This window comes from Xyrauchen texanus, chromosome 29, assembly GCF_025860055.1.
Source record: "Xyrauchen texanus isolate HMW12.3.18 chromosome 29, RBS_HiC_50CHRs, whole genome shotgun sequence".
In the NCBI taxonomy this organism is placed as follows: Eukaryota; Metazoa; Chordata; class Actinopteri; order Cypriniformes; family Catostomidae; genus Xyrauchen; species Xyrauchen texanus.
The window spans coordinates 5,867,809-5,885,105 of record NC_068304.1 but is presented as its reverse complement, the minus strand read 5'-3'; the positions used below and the strand labels follow the sequence as shown (position 1 = coordinate 5,885,105).

Here is a 17,297-nt window from a genome sequence, read left to right as displayed (position 1 = left end):
ATTCCACACATTTCAATGCCCTTTTCAGAGTAGAAAATTCAAGGCCAAATCTAAATGGTGTTTTATGAAAAAGCTGCATGAATGCTCAAAAGAAAAAAATAGCAGCATCCAGTACATTTTGGCCATACAAGGATGGACAGAAAGACACAGCTAAAATGCAGGACAGCCTGCGCCCTGATCTCCAGAGGTCAGAGTGCACGTGTGAATAATGAATGAGATGTACTGACCCTTTGAACCTCAAAAGAACAGGGTTCAAAGACAAACTAACACACACACAAACATCACACAAGAGCAAATGTGTTCTCCAAATGGTATGACATGTAGATCTTTTCCACTGAGAATGTTTGTGAGATAAGGGAACTGCAGTGTATTTTCTTGTTTTGTGATTCAAGATTGAAATGTCAAAACCATCTATATAATCGCTAAAATGACTTGCTATGAACTAGCTAAGGGGATCTTTAGTTGCCATAGCATTGCTTTGAGTTTTTTTAGGTTGTTCTGGTTGGTTGCGAAACATCCCTGTGACAAGGAGGAAGGCGTGGCCAGGCCTTGAGGATGCATGCCTGGCACTGAGTTGCCTAATCAATGCAAGGGAGATAAGGGAAGAGCCGTGGATGGCAGAGAGAGGGAGTGAGTGAGAGATGCATGTACCCCCATCGGCTGATTCAAGCCAGGAAGCCATCCGGTCTGACTTACCCCTTCCCATTTCTGGAGGGGAAATATTGCTCTTTCTGCCCGTCCGCGCCTCATGGGAATAGGAACAGGACGAATGGGGAGAGACAATGAGATAGAGCGAGAAGGGGAGGGAGGGAGAAGCGAGAGAGAGAAAGATAGAGGGAGAGACAATGAGAGAGAACTTGCCAGTCCCTGCACACGCCACCAGACAGTCCTCGGCCCGCTGTACTGCTTCTATCATGATGCCGGGCGATAGCACTGGACCCCTCAGCCGTCCTTTTCGGTTGTGGGTTGACGCACTGCTCCAGCGCCACCGGAACCACTACTCCCTCTGTGTCACAATCCTCAGTCAGTGGCGAGGACTCCTTGACGGCGCATCTTCCTCCAAATTCCCGGGCCTCTGCACCAGTGTAACAGACCAGCCTCTCATTTATTGGGAAAGCGGGAGCCGGATCCACATTCAACAAGACTTTAATTAGACAGAACATCAAACTGAAAACACAGCAACATAAACACACACACAGAGCATCCGCGTGTGTCTCTTTCTCCTTCTCTCTGGTGCCCCTGGCACTTCCCTTATCTCCCTCCTGTTGATTAGCAACTCAGTGCCAGGCGTGCATCTTCACGGCCGGAAACTCCCTCCTCCTCGTCACACTCCGATTCAGGCTGGGGAGCCCCCCCCCCCCCGTCTCTGGAGGGGTTTCTGCCACCCGATGGTCCTCCCCGGCTACAATTGACCCCCTCCCAGCTGATTGCAATCATTCTCCCCCAGCCGTCCCTCATTGCTCGACAACAATCCTTAACCCTAAATTTGCCTGCTAATAATAGTGATGCTTGCCTTAGCAAAGACCAATAATGAGTCGGTGTCTGATGTTTACAAACACCCGGTCTGCAAGGCACCCCTTTCAGGGCACCTCTGAAGAGCTGCTCCAGTTTTAAGTGCCTACAAACTGTTTGCTAAACAGAAGGTGTGGAAATATCATTTGTAATCCCATTTCAAGTCTTAAGAGAGAAACATGCAGACTTCGTATTGAAATATTGAACCAGTTGTGATGATTTAAAATGCTTCTGTCTGTCTGTTGCAGCTAAGGAAGCCGAGAGGATGCAATCACAGCGTACACTCGCAGGCCCTGGCATCAATAATGAAAGCAAATTTACTTTTATTGGATATATCACAGGATACTTCATTCATAGCGGTCTATTCATCATTGCCAGCGTTTGCACTCTCAAGCATGTAGCAGAGAGAGGTGCATTAGAACAATGGAGGCGGTTATTAGATTACGGAAGGCCTCTATGTCACCCCACTCTTCACAAGCTCACAACTTCTCTATTAGGCCTGCATGCATTTATCTGCTCTTGTGCACACACACACACACACACACACACACACACACACACACACACACACACATGCACACACATCATGGGGACTTGCCATGACGTGTGTAGACTAACCAAGTTAACAGTTAATATTTGTATTTGTCCTGCCAACATTTTAACTGGGCCAATAGAAGCCAGCTAGATAATGTTTGCTTGGTGACTTACAACAACACAAAAGTGTAATGTATGTGCCTCACTATAAACCAGATTTTTGCTCTTTTTTTTTTTTTGGAAGGGGACCTATTATGCAAAATTCACTTTTACATGGTGTTTGAACCTAAATGTGTGTTGGCAGTGTTTGTACACAACCACCCTATAATAATACAAATCCAACCAGTCCTTTTTATTTAATCCCCATTAACCCATTTAATCCCAAATTTTTCCCAGACACAAACATATCCAAATCATGTGTCATTAGTATCCCTTTGAAACAATCAATCATCATTTTTACAAATTTTCATGGAAAAGTGTGTGAAAAAGTGTGTTTTATGATCGGTCACAATTGTGACCGGTGGGATACGGTGTTGTATCAACCATTGGACAGACTGAATATAGGTCTATTTGACCTGTGCAGTGTGTGTGTGTGTTTTTGTGTGTGTGTGTGTGTGTGTGTGTGTGTGTGTGTGTGTATAAGAGTGTATAAAATCCTTATATCAAAGGCTAGTTATTATCACTTTTAAAAGTTCCAGCATTGCCTCTAAATGCTCTCTCATTGTAGTGTGAATATTTTACATATAAGACTTATATTATAGGCTATCAATATGAATACTGGGAGCACCTTTATGAATATTGAGGTTAAGACAAAAAACAACAACAATCATCAATGTATTTCAACATTGTAACATTTGTGCAACTTACTTTAGTGCAACATTCATTTGAAAACGTTCATTTTTAGTGCAAAATTCATTTGAACACATTCAATTTTAATGCAGTATGCATTGAACACACTGAACATGAAGGTAAACATTTAGGATAGAGGTAGCCGGCTGAACATGCTTTCAAGTATAGACCTACACTGACTGACTGAACAACAAAATAAAATAGGTTGTAGAACAAAGAGCAAAGAAATGCCTTGAATGACTAAAAAATAACATCTTTTCCTGGAACATTTAGGACATTTTGATGAGTTTTTTTTTCCCGCTTTTCTTCCTAGACTCCAAAGTACTGCTTGTGAACTCTATGTCCGACTGCATTCTCCTGTCTTTCCTGTTTTTCTTCTACACTCGATGGTACAGCTTGAAGCACTCAATGTGCAGTGGTACTTCGCATTTCTCACATGCATAGGTAGTGCTTTTCTCACAATGGCGACATCTCTGGAACCGGTGCATCGTGTTAATTGGCCAGTGGGAAGCTTTGTCGTATCTTGCCTGATCTTCAACGGTAGCACTCAGTAGAGATCTCCTTCCATGGCTCAGTGGTTTCGTTCCAAACCTTTGCAGAAGAGACTGTGAGACTATCCGTGAGAAGGTGAGCAGGTCAATGGTCTCTCCAATAACATCTCTGTAAAAGAGATGGCCATTTACAAGAGCACTGTTGATAGACCATGCAAAGATGGGCCACCACCACTTCTTTGACCTGATTGAGATATGGTATCGTGAAACCTGTTGGTCGTGAAGGTCTACACCACCCATGTGCTCATTGTATCGGCTGATGCATTTTGGTTGTTGGACGTTTTCAAAGCCACGTTGATGCCTGTTCCATCTCTTGACAGAGGTCTCAGTGTATTTTTCATCCATGTTTGTTGCCACTGTGACAATGTTATTGTCTTTCCAACGGACCAGAAGCTTCTCTCCTTGGGACAGAACCTCAGAGGTTCCCCTGGGTAACTTCATGAAGGCATTCAGTGGTGTGAATGGGACACCAAACAGGCGGTTCTGTCTCATGGTTCCAGAGCTCCCATATCCTCTTTTTGTCATCTCATCCATGAGTGAAAGAGTGGTAAAGAGGTTCATATGGAAGAACTTGCAACCTTGAGGCACCTGAGCTTGCTCTGCCAAACCTATGATAACGCTGGGTCCCTGAACCAACCCTGTCTCTGGGAGGAGAGTGTGCGATCCACAATATGGCTCCATGTGGTACATGTATCCACTGGATGAGGCGAGGCTCCATACCTTGTAACCAAAGCGAATTGGTTTGCCTTTGATGAATTGTTTACATCCATGTCGGCCATAGTATGGGATCATGCTCTCATCCACTGACAGCCATTCCTGAAATGGCATGATTTTGTATGAGTGATTGAGCTCAGAAAAGATGGGTCTAACCTTAAAAAATGGGTCATCAGTGATCTTTGTGTTGTCAACCACATGAACTGAGGCCATTATATCATCAAAGCGGTTTCTCCGCATTGCACCTGAAATGCTCTCATTGTGCACATCATTGTCAACTGACCAGTACATGTGTCTTCTTGGGACAGAGCTGTATCCACTTGCAATTAGGATCCCATAGAAGGTGAGGAGCTCATCCATACTTAGGTTCAGTTGCTTTCCCTTGGTCTGGGTGGAGTAGAGGTTGGACATGTCAACTGTGATCTCTCTCAGGGTGGGTGGATACATCAGTAGGAAAACATCCACTGGGTTGGGGCAGCTTTGTTTTACACATTCTGCAGCATTTGGTCTGTATACTGTGTATTATGGAATAGCAGCAGTAGAAGGCCTCTTGGATCGCTTAAATACTCGATCTTTATTTTTGACCACTTGCAGTTTTGCCCTTGGTTCTTCTGGCTGACTTGACTGAATCCTTTGGCGCTCAGAGGCCCTTGCGTCTTCTGGCTGGCCCCTCTGGCGCTTAGAGGCCCTTTGGTCTTCTGGCTGGCCCCTCTGGTGCTGCTTAGAGGCCCTTGGGTCTTCTGGCTGGCCCCTCTGGTGCTTAGAGGCCCTTGGGTCTTCTGGCTGGCCCCTCTGGTGCTTAGAGGCCCTTTGGTTTTCTGGCTGGCCCCTCTGGTGCTGCTTAGAGGTCCTTGGGTCTTCTGGCTGGCCCCTCTGGTGCTTAGAGGTCCTTGGGTCTTCTGGCTGGCCCCTCTGGTGCTTAGAGGCCCTTGGGTCTTCTGGCTGGCCCCTCTGGTGCTTAGAGGTCCTTGGGTCTTCTGGCTGGCCCCTCTGGTGCTTAGAGGCCCTTGGGTCTTCTAGCTGGCCTTCATTGTTATGGCGGGAGGTGGGGAGCTGGAACAGGGGAAGGGGAAGGAGGTTGGGGAGGGAAGGGGGTGTGGTGAAGGGGAGGCCATCATTCCAATCATGCTCTGTTTGCATAACTTCTGCATATGCATTCAACAGCCTTGCTGGCAAATGGCCTGTTTCCCCCTCATAGTCCATGTCAGACCCATCACTATCACAATCACTGAGTACAGCATCTTTTTCATTTTGAGGGATAATTGCAATGCTGCATGCCTTGTCTGGGAACTAATCTTGATCCAACAAATCAAGAACTTGACTCAAAGTAAGTCTAAAAGAAAACACAGCAGAAAGTTTGGTAGTTAGCTAGTTAGTCTTCCTGGGGTCCGTGTGTGTGTGTGTGGCGTGCGTGCCTACCTGTAATTGCGTGTGTGTGCGCGTGCGTGTGTGGAAAGTTAGGTAGAATTAGTTAGCTAGTCTGTCTGTGTGTGTGTGTGTGGAAAGTTGCAGTAGGTAGGAAGCTAGGTAGCAGCAGAATTAGCTAGCTAGCTAGTCTTCCTTGGGTCCGTGTGTGTGTGTGTGTGTGTGTGTGTGTGTGTGTGTGTGTGTGTTTCTGTGTGTAAAATTAGGTAGAAAGTTAGGTAGCAGTAGAACGTAAGGTAGAACAGTTAGGCTATGTGTATTAGCATGTAGATACAATGGGTTATCCCACCGGTCACTATTGTTGCCGGTGATATGTTTGTGAGTTCTATGAGCACATTAAACAAAGTTGAGTAATTGCAAATGCATATATCAATACTAGACACCTTAAAAATGATGTGTACCAAAAATCTATGTCCTATCTTTATGTTAACATACTTTACTAACCTTTTCTTTGGGAGCTTTCTTGCTGCCATCCTCTTCTCTTGGCACAAACAGGAAGTAAACAGCTCTGGTCATGTGACAATTTACAGTAAACATGCGACACTGCACATATTTCATTGAGACCCTTTATTATTTCAATATCTGCTGGAAATGCATTGATAGATCATTCAGTAACATTTTTATAGACTTAGAAATGAAAAAAAAAATTACGGTCACTATTGTGACCGGTGGGAAGCACTGTCTCAGAACAAGCCATTCGCAGATTCTGTACAAAGTGACGTCACTTTGTACAGGCCCTGCCCACGACTGTTGACAGACACTGCCGATGGACATGTTTGTTTGTGTGTGTTGTTTCTGTATAGCGCATAGCGAATGTTGTAACAGTATTTGTGTGGGTGGCTCATCCATCATTACAAAACTGCTGAAAAAACTCTACAAATAAGAAATACATGTATCAAATAACCATTCAGAAACTTTCTGGTTCATTCTCAAAGTTGTTACTTCTGACGTAGTCTCTCCCTCATCAGTGTCTGACTCCGGTTCAAACATATAGAGCTGAACACCACTATTTCCACTGTCAGTCATATTGCTTATGATGTCTAGTTATCCAAAGCAGAGATGTCAAAACTCCGCCCTATTCTGGATACAGGGCGGAGAGCACCAGCTCATTTGTATTTAAAGACACACACACACACACACACACACACACACACACACACACACACACACACACACACACACACACACGTTGTGTTTCCATGTTTTATGGGGACTTTCCATAGACATAATGGTTTTTATACTGTACAAACTTTATATTCTATCCCCTAAACCTAACCCTACCCCTAAACCTAACCCTCACAGAAAACTTTCTGCATTTTTACATTTTCAAAAAACATAATTTAGTATGATTTATAAGCTGTTTTCCTCATGGGGACCGACAAAATGTCCCCACAAGGTCAAAAATTTCGGGTTTTACTATCCTTATGGGGACATTTGGTCCCCATAAAGTGATAAATACACACTCACACACACACACACACACACACACACACACACACACACACACACACACACACACACATAAACAGCTAGTTTTTATTCCATTCCAAAAATTGGCATTTTCAACATATAATAAAGGTATAATAAATTATATGTAGTGTATTTTGAGCTGAAACTTCACAGACACATTCTGGGGACACCAAAGGTTTAAATTACATCTTGTGAAAAGTGGTATAATATGTGCCCTTTAAGAAAAGGAGGGACTAGTCAAAATGCTGTAATCACCAAATCGATCTTAACCAAAAAAAGTACATTTATTCTAGTACTGTAAAAGTTATTTTTTCCATTTTAATTTCACAGCTCCAATTCACAAAACACAAACATTAATAAAAATGTTTGTTAAAAAATCTTGCTAACAATTTCCCAATTGCAAGACTTCTTAAAATAAAAAAAAACATTTAATAACAGTTCACCATTGATTCAGATTTTTTTTCTGCAATTCCATGCCATAATAATTCCTTCCTCTCCACAGGCCATTATCAAATAATTCCTTGTGCCTCAATACCAAAGACAAAAGCAGCTCTACATCCATCTTCAACACCAGTTCCTAGTTGTTCTTCTTTATGTGTTTTAAGTCAGTTTTCTAAGTAAAATTTGGTGCATTGGTGCCACCAACACGCTGGATTTGTAGCTGCAGAGGCTAGGGACATGTGACTACAAGCGCATCTCATTGATCTATCAGTTTTGTTTGCAACAATAAAAAAAAGTATAAAAAAAATCCAAATATCTAATAAGTATAGGAAAAATATATTTTAAGTTTATTGCAAAATAGAGATATTTGCAAATGTGTAAGTAGTTTGAGGGTGTAGGAAGACCGACCCGATTGCATCATTCCCATGCATCAAGGGAGTGGCGTCCATGCACAGCTCTTTTGGTCAGAGTTCTCTGATTGGTTAATCTTTCTCTTAAGGATTCATGAGTAGTGTAATTCTTCATCAGGAATTTTGCTATTAAACACGTTTTTATTAAACAATGAATTTGAAATAACGCAAACTGATGGCTTCAACAGGAGCGTATACCATCGATTAACAACCTCAGAGCTCACGGTATGTCTGTCTTTCAAGGTTTATAAACGTTAAAAATCAACTCCATATTGTGAAAATGAATGGGATTTTTACTTATGGAACCAGACAGTAGCACTCCATTTCAGTGTATTTAGTGCCTGATAAAATTGAATCATAGGTTTTTGAAAAATTGTTGCAACTTTAGTATATTTGCCAGGGTCTTACAAATTGGACCTCCTGTTGGCTCTCCAAGCCCACTAATATTCTCAAAATCATAAACAGCACATTTCTGAGTGTGGGACTTAATGACCCACCAAAGCTAATATTCCTCCTGCAGTGAAACCACAAACAGCAGCCTTTAATTCACTTTTAAAGAGTTTGATCCTGTCAGATATAACTCTGCCGAGTTAAATCAGTGCTGATGTGATAGTGTTTTTGTGCTGTCTGTCTGCTTGAGTCTCTCTCTCTCATCGGCTTGATTGCCTGATGCAGTGGTGAGCGAGCTTAAGTGAATTGCACATCTTCAATCTTCTCCAATCACTTAAGGCTGGAGCGCGGCGATGGCCATCCATCATCTGTGGCCTGTAACATGTGGTGGATCAGCAGCGTGGGACCCACAGCTAAATGATAGCAAAAGCTATGATAGCACTAAGGCAAAAGACACCCAACAGTCTGACAACTCGGAGCCCAGCACAGTAGCACTTTACCAGGATCCAAATTTGCAGATGGATTTGTGTTCAATACATCTGCAGTCGACCAAAGTTTTTGGAAACTTAAATCTTTCATTGTAATAGATAACATGTCTGGTTGCTCAAAAACAAATTCCGTTTGCTCAACTGGTGGAACATGGCACACGTTTGATACCCCAAGGGTGACAAACAATTATAAATGTTCAGTGTCAAAACATTTTGCTGTGGGGGGGTCACGGGTGTATAATGGTCCTCTTTGGTCCTTTAATATAGTAAAGGTGCTGAATGCATTAATGTTCTGAATGAAGGCTTGACATGGGATAAAGACCCAAAGATGTATAATTTGGGGTTTTAAAAGATCTATATATTTTTAAAGTTCACACAGTCACAAACACACACAGTGTCTGCATTGCTAGTAATTTGCCTTTTCAGTCAATAATACAAAAACAGTTCATATTGACTACTGCTGTTAAGGTCCAGCATAGAGAGAGAGAGATAAATCATTATAAAAATACCATAAAAGTAGTCCATACAACACATAGCTTTTGTATGGCCACAGAAAGCTTGAAGTATAGTGCATTTGTCATATGGATTACTGTTACGATGTCTTTATACTGAACCTGTATTAGTGCTTTATAGTATTTGGCCTTCATGAAGCTTGACAGCTCCTACTCACTATAAACTGTTATTCTATGGAATAGAGCTGCTTAAAATATCTATTTTTATGTTCCAAGAAAAAACCCAGCATATGGTAAATATTGTGGCTATGGCCCTGTCTCTATGCCATTTTGGGAAAGACATGAAACGGCATCAACAAACAATTTTTCCTTCCTTAATTTGACATATCTCAAAGGGTGGTTTCTCACTGCACAATTGGTGCAAACCCACGTTTGAATGACATCAAAGTTTGGTTTGTCTGGATGATGGGAAGGAACGCTGTTTCCCGCACTTGGGTGCGCACCCACGAACAGTACCCGAGTATGCTTGAAAAGGTTTTCGAGGTACGGTTGAACTCTGATGCGGTTCGCTGCTGATATGAATGCAATCGTACCAAATGGTGGAAGTGAACTGCTTGTCTCCAAATAAATCCCTTGTAGTATGGAGTCAAAAGGATCTCAAAAAGATTATATTTACAAAATACAAATAGAAATGCATAGCACAATTCACATTCACAAAATCTGATTCATAACTCTAAAATACAATTCATAAATACACAAGTCATAACACAAATATTTCCCCAATTGCCAACACAAATACTTCTTACTTAAATAAATTTAAAACGTTTTTACAAATCTGTATCTATAAAGTTCTTGAAATATTTGTGAATGTGCATTTATTTATGGATCATTGAATCAGCATTTGCAAATCGTCACATGCGTGTGGATCGGTTTGGATTTGTGAATGGCTATTTTGAGGCTTTCCTGCCAGGTTTACATTCACATTTTCTTTTTTTTTTTTCAGCTTTTAATCCACCAATCATAACACACCTTTCTGAACCCTAGTGGATATCCCTCAAGCACATTCGATTGGCATTTAGCGTAGGTGAAATAAATTCCCTTGTACCATATGTTCTCATTCATTCCTATGAGAAAAACGAGGAGAAGTATCTGATAGATTTTTCCACTAATCGCAGGGTTGATGGTTCGATTTCCGGCCCACATAACTCCACATGCCGAAGTGTCCTTGGGCAAGACACTGAACCCCAAGTTGTTCCCAATGGCAGGCTAGTGCCTTGCATGGCAGCTCTGCCGTCATTGATGTGTGAATGGGTGAATGAGATGCAGTGTAAAGTGAAACAAACACAAATACCGAATACCGCTAAGGTTAAAAAGGCGCTAAAAAGGTGCAGACCATTTATAAGACTTATTTTTGAGTTTTACTTTTAAAGTGTGCTTCTGCCATTTCTATTTAAAATAAACAGAACTTAGTTTGACATTTTGATATCTAATGCAATGACTTTAATTCATTTTTAGTGTTCAAATATTTGTAGACTCTAAGTTTATAATATTCCACAGATTAAAACGAATGCAACTTCTGTTCTCGCCAAATTATTAGGCAAATTGTATTCCTCAGGATTTATTTTATTGTTGAACAAACACGATGCTCTCAGTCAATCCAAAATGTTATTGAACCTCAGACCTGATTGGTTAACAAAGAAAATGTGAGTTTTGTCTTTCTCAGGGGAATATATATGTGTGCACAATTATTAGGCAACTAAATTGCAAAAATAATTTCTCCCAACTCAATTGTTTATTCTCAATTTTTAAAGTAGGTGCAAAAAATAAGTAACACAAAATGACAATTAAATAAAATTTTTGGCCTTTCAAAAATATTCAGTGACCAATATAGCCATCCTTCTTTTCAATAACTGCCATGAGCCTTCCAGCCATGGAGTCCGTCAGTTTCTGGATCTGTTCACCATCAACTTTCACGGAAGCAGCAACTACAGCCTCCCAAATGCTGATCAAAGAGGTGTATTGTCTTCCCTCACTGTAAATCTCACATTTGAGAAGGGCCCAAAAGTTCTCAATAGGATTCATTATTTGGGCATCTTTGAGGCCCTTGCTGGCAAGCCAAGCAGTGGAGTACTTGGATGCATGTCTTGCTTAAAGATCATGGCCTTCTTGAATGCTGAGGACTTCTTCCTGCACCACTGCTTGAAGTACTTTCCAGAAACTGCCAGTAGGTTTGAGAGTTGAGATTCAGTACATCTTGAACTCGAAAAGGTCCAACTACCTCATCCTTAATGAAAGCAGCCCATACCAGTACCCCTCCTCCACCTTGCTGGTGCCTGACTCGAAGTGTGCCCTGTGTCCATTAGTGATCCACCCATCAAGGGTCACTCTCATTTCATCTATCCATAAAACCTTTGAAAAAAATCTTCATGTATTTCTTTGCCCAATCTTGATGCTTCAACTTGTGAATCTTATTCAGTGGTGATCGTGTTTCAGCCTTCTTGACCTTGGCCACGTCTCTGAGCACTTGGCACCTTCTACTTCTGGACACTCAAGGTAGGTTATAGTTCTGGAATATGGTAGCATTGAAGGATTATGGGTTCCTGCTAACTTCACGTTTAATTCTTCACAAGTCTTGAATGTGTTTTTTGTGCCCCAGATGACAATTTTCAACAAAGCATTTGATTTTCCGGTGGTCACGCCTCAATAGTTTAGCTATTTCAAGAGGGTTTGCATCCGTCTGAAAGTTATTTTACAATATTTGACTTTTCAGTGTCAGTCAGTCTTTTATGACCCATTTCACCTTAGGTAATGAAGCTGCCTAATAATTATGAACACATTGATATAAGGTGTTAGTCACTTTGCCACACCCTCCCTCATTACACAAATACACACCACCTGGAAATGATTGAATCCAATAAGCATTCAAGTTTGTAATGGTTTGGAGTTGGAAAATGTGCATGGAAATAATGATAAAAGAAGAAAAACTGAAGAAAAAGATAAATGATGATGAAAGCCAAAATATTAAATACCATATACAGTATCAATTAATTGTGCACAGTGGGGATATGAGATGTATCATGGATCTACATTACCTGTGTTGTTTTTACATGTTTTTTTGCAACACAAAGTATTGAGAAGAATTTCCCAGCAATGTGTCAAAAAAAAGAATAATCAATCAAATTGTATTGCTTTCCAAACTTTGAGTGCTTACAACTCCAGATGCATTCAAATATATCTTAATATGATTTTGGATTCTGAACAAACTTTTCGCTATGTACCTTTATTTTTAAGGTTCTATGTGGTTAAATCCCAAATTTATGGGGATGTCAATGTGGCTCCATCCGAGAATGTCCATTTTCTTTAGTTAAACGACCTCACTTTGTTTGGTTTGAATGGGAAGCACATGGAACATGTATGACATGCATCCTAGAGGTATTCAGAGGTTTCTGCTTCCAGTCTGTCATGTTTCCAGTATGAGCGGATTAAGTGGGGGGCTCTGGATCTCTATGACAACGGCATTCCCCTCTCTATGTAGAGTTGTTAGAACTGAGAGAAATCCCTTTGGCCTGGTCTGTCTTGCTACCGACTCGGCCTTCTTTTTATTATTATTATAATTTTATTTTATTGCCTACCCAATGCAGAGTCTGTTTATAATAACTGACTTTAGATTTGTGTTTTCATAAAGTCACGAATAAATGTAGACAGACGTGGGTGGCAGTTTTTTGGGCCTGTTTAGAATACAGTATTAGTTTTTATAAAGGGGTCTGTTTGCAACCTTCAAGACTACAAGACACGCCCACTACAAGTTACGCCCCCCTTCAAATAACCAAGACAAAGTCTCAAGTCTTGCAATAGTTTGATGTCGCATGTATACAACGTGTTGTTTTGTTTATTTGGAGTCCTGCAGCAACCCTACACCTACACCTATCCGTACCCCTAAACCTAACTACAAAGATTAAAATATTAAAAGTTTGTACATTTATTAAATATACCACAACTTAAAAGTTCTATTGAATAGAATGACACCGCCGTATCACTTGGTGATGCCAGTGAGGATAAATGTGATGAAAATGAAGAAGAGAAGATGCTAGCATATGCTAAGCTAATAGGATAGTAGGTTAGCTTGTGAGCTAACTGGAGAAATCAGAACAAATGTTTAATTTGACCATTTATATATTTGGTTTCATAATATGATATGTGACATATAATTGACAAGTTATTCTTTGTTATTTTTACACATTTAAGACATGTATCATTCAGAGACTGCACAAGATTTTAGTAGTTCTTTTAGCCAATAGAATTGCTTTATGCTCCAAGGGGGGCATTACTTAGAGTAAGTATGTCATGTAGTGGGTGTTCCTTGCCGTCTTGCAAGATGCAGACAGATGCACTTTGATTATTGGGCTTACTGTCAAATTTCCCCACCTACTGTTCAAGCTTTGCTCGACACATGATCTCACAGAATAAAATCACTATACCTACACTGCCAGCCAAAAGTTTGGAATAATGTACAGATTTTGCTGTTTTGGAAGGAAACTGGTACTTTAATTCACCAAAGTGGCATTCGACTGATCACAAAGTATAGTCAGGACATTACTGATGTAAAAAACATCCCCATCACTATTTGAAAAAAGTCATTTTTGATCAAATCTAGACAGCAGCATCACTCCAACACCTTATCCTTGTGTAATCATGCTAAATTGATCATTTGGTACTAGAAAATAACTTGCCATTACATCAAATACAGTTGAAAGCTATTTGGTTTGTTAAATGAAGCTTAACATCGTCTTTGTGTTTGTTTTTGAGTTGCCACAGTATGCAATAGACTGGCTAGTCGTAAGGTTAATATTAGGTAAAAAATGTCAAAAAAGAAACTCATCAGCCAATCATTGCTTTTATGAATGAAGGCTATGCAATGTTTGAAATTGCCAAAAAACTGAAGATTTCATTCAAGGGTGTACACTAAAGTCTTCAAAGACAAAGGACAACTGGCTCCAAGAAGGACAGAAAGAGATGAGGAAGGCCAGATGTACAACTAAACAAGAGGATAAGTATATCAGAGTCTCTAGTTTGAGAAATAGACACCTCACATGTCCTCAGCTGACAGCTTCATTGAATTCTACCCGCTCAACACCAGTTTCATGTACAACAGTAAAGAGAAGACTCAGGGGTGCAGGACTTATGGGAAGAATTGCAAAAGAAAAGACACTTTTGAAAAGGTTCGAGTGGTCAAAGAATCACAGACATTGGACAACAGATAATTGGAAAAGAGTGTTATAGATCTTAACCCCATTGAGATTTGTGGGATCAGATAGACTGTAAGGTGCGTGAGAAGTGCCCGACAAGACAGCCTCATCTATGTGAAGTGCTACAGGAAGTGTGGGGTGAAATGTCACCTGAGTATCTGGACAAACTGATAGCTAGAATGCCAAGGATCTGCAAAGCTGTCATTGCTACACGTGGAGGATTTTTTGATGAGAAATCTTTGAAGTAGTTTGGAGTTCTGAATTTAAAAAAAAAATTGTAATAGTCATTTTTCATGTTATCCTGACAATACACTGTGATCAGTTGAATGCCACTTTGGTGAATGAAAGTACCAATTTCTTTCCATTAGATCAAAATCTGTACATTATTCCAAATTTTGTCCGCCAGATTTGCAAAATGATATTTGCGTGGCTTGTTGTTTGTATCACAGCAATTTCCTGTGAACAACAAGGACTTTTATTCACTTTCACACAAACCTTGAGTAGATTATGAGTTCATAAACACTTACTTTTCACCCTATTCCTCAAACAATGCAATCTTATGACATCATCACACTTTAAATATAGCACATGTCTTGTAAAGCAACACATTTTTTGTTTGCATTATATAAAGAACTACATTTACAAATTGCACAGTAACTCAACAAGAAATGAGACATTGCAGCTTATAACATTCGTATCCACTCACATGTAGTACACACACACTTTAATTCCACAATCAACTGTCATAAGCCAACATGTGCTCCTCTGTCAGACACAGTTAACACAGTTACAAAGAGCCAACACACTCCTAGCACCTGCACCCTCTCTGACCCACATTCATACACCTGCATGCCCCAAACCCTCCCTCACAAACCCAACACAGGCCACAGCGCCCGCTCACCCAAACCCGTGCCGGGACACAATGGGGTTAGTGGCAGCTGCTACCATGTAAATCTTGTCAGAGTCAAATGGCAACTGTTGAATAGCGAGCAGGCCCACTGGGGCACGAGGGTGGGGGTGTAGCGGCCGCCCCTTAACACTGCACCACAAGCAGTTCATCTTCTCCTCCTCATCGAGAGCTTTCGGCTCATGCTGCTCTGGCACAATAGAACATAATGACTGGCCTCCGCCAGAGAGCCAAATCACTGTTTCCTAATCTCCCTTCATTAGGCCCCTCTCGCCCACAGCACGCCTGGTCCCTTTTATCCCCCAGCGCGCAGTCCCGTGACCGGACAATGCCGGTGCTTCTGTCCTTACAAAGGGCCCAACGGAAGTTCAGTTAATCTCACCTCCCTTCCTGCTTGATGAAGAGAGAGAATGTGGCCTTATTCCGTCCATAGTCACTTTACAGATCAAAGGAGATGTTATTCTCTCTTGTCTGTCTTAGAAAACAGATTATAAAACAGATAGTTCTGGTTCTGGGTGCTGATTGGCAGATACAGCATGCTGAAATACAATATAGAAACAGCTAATGTGTCTATCACTGCACAGTACTCCCAGACATCTTCTAGTGGAAGGATGGCACTTACTATTTTTGCTTAGTAAAAAAAGTTATAATGACAAGTAGAGACCAGCTATAATTCTTATGTAGTTTACAGTACATGACAGGGTCTACATCTTCTAGCGGAAGGTATATAGTGTGTTGAAAAAAAACCTTGAAACCTAGGGCTTGATAAAAAATGTACAAATGTTCTTAGGGTAAATTATAATGTAATAATAAGTCTTTTTGGGAATACAAAGTATTCGTAACTTTTTTCTTAAGTTAGAAAATTTGATGAAAATAGAAGTTCAGAAGGACTTTATTCTTAAGAATGTATTGTGAATTTGTCCCCTGTGTAAAAACCTGTCATGAATGCAACATTTTAATTTCGTTTGGTCATGCTAATGATGCAGTACTTGTACACTTCAACATTGTTTAAACTTTTCAGTGGAATTGACCTATAAGTAAACCCTTCATAGTTGACAGCATACAAGCTGCGATAGGTGAAAGCATTTTCTTTGCAGAACGAAATTCTGATGAAAACGACAAACACAGTACAGTCAATGGCAATGGGGACTACAACAGTCACTATGCACAAACCATCTCTGCATTACCAAGAAGCCTCAAGCTCGCCTCGTCTACACACTCCACAGATAATATCTGCTATACCAGAACTTCCCAACTGCCAAAGCTCCCTTGAATGAATAAATGAGAGTATGGACGTAAGTGAAGGGAAAGAGGTAGTGCCATGTCTCCTGCTTGCCCCCTAGTGGTCACTCCAGCACACAGTACACACTCAAAGGGCACCTTTAAGGGCTGGGGCCAGTGGTCACTCAAACAGACCCTCAAATGGTCGCTCAAGCCACACAATGACACGCACAGATCAAAGAGCACCCCAAGTGTTTGTGTGTGTTACGTAACTGGATGACTACTAAGCGTGACTGGCAATGAGAGAATGAGATGTCAGTGCTACAGTCCACACAGACAGATAATAAGATGAAAACATGATGACACGAATGTCCAGCTGTGAATTTACATGATGAAATATGGAAGCAAACAATTCAGCTGGAGAAAATACTTTGAAATTGTTGCTTGCAAATATACATGCTACCGTACTCATACTGTAAGTAGTTCAATTGCAGTCAGCCAGGTTGTTCAATATGCTATATTGATCCAGAAATATTGGTAGGCTATAAGCAGAACTATTCAGAAACCACACAGATTCCACTAAATATCATCATTCATAAGTGTGTTTGTTAACATCATATTTTGGCTAATTTGATTATGCTTTCAGATACCAATAAGAAGAGTGTAGTACTCTCAAAAAAGCTAATC

The 17,297-nt window shown here is 40.8% G+C and overlaps 1 protein-coding gene across 1 annotated transcript; it reads right to left on the bottom strand.

The window, feature by feature from the left end:
* Nucleotides 1-3,272: 3,272 nt before the first annotated feature.
* On the bottom strand, nucleotides 3,273-4,607 carry LOC127622794 (piggyBac transposable element-derived protein 3-like). The gene has a single exon (XM_052096882.1). It carries the CDS (start codon nucleotides 4,605-4,607, stop codon nucleotides 3,273-3,275), a length of 1,335 nt encoding a protein of 444 aa, XP_051952842.1.
* Nucleotides 4,608-17,297: the final 12,690 nt, after the last annotated feature.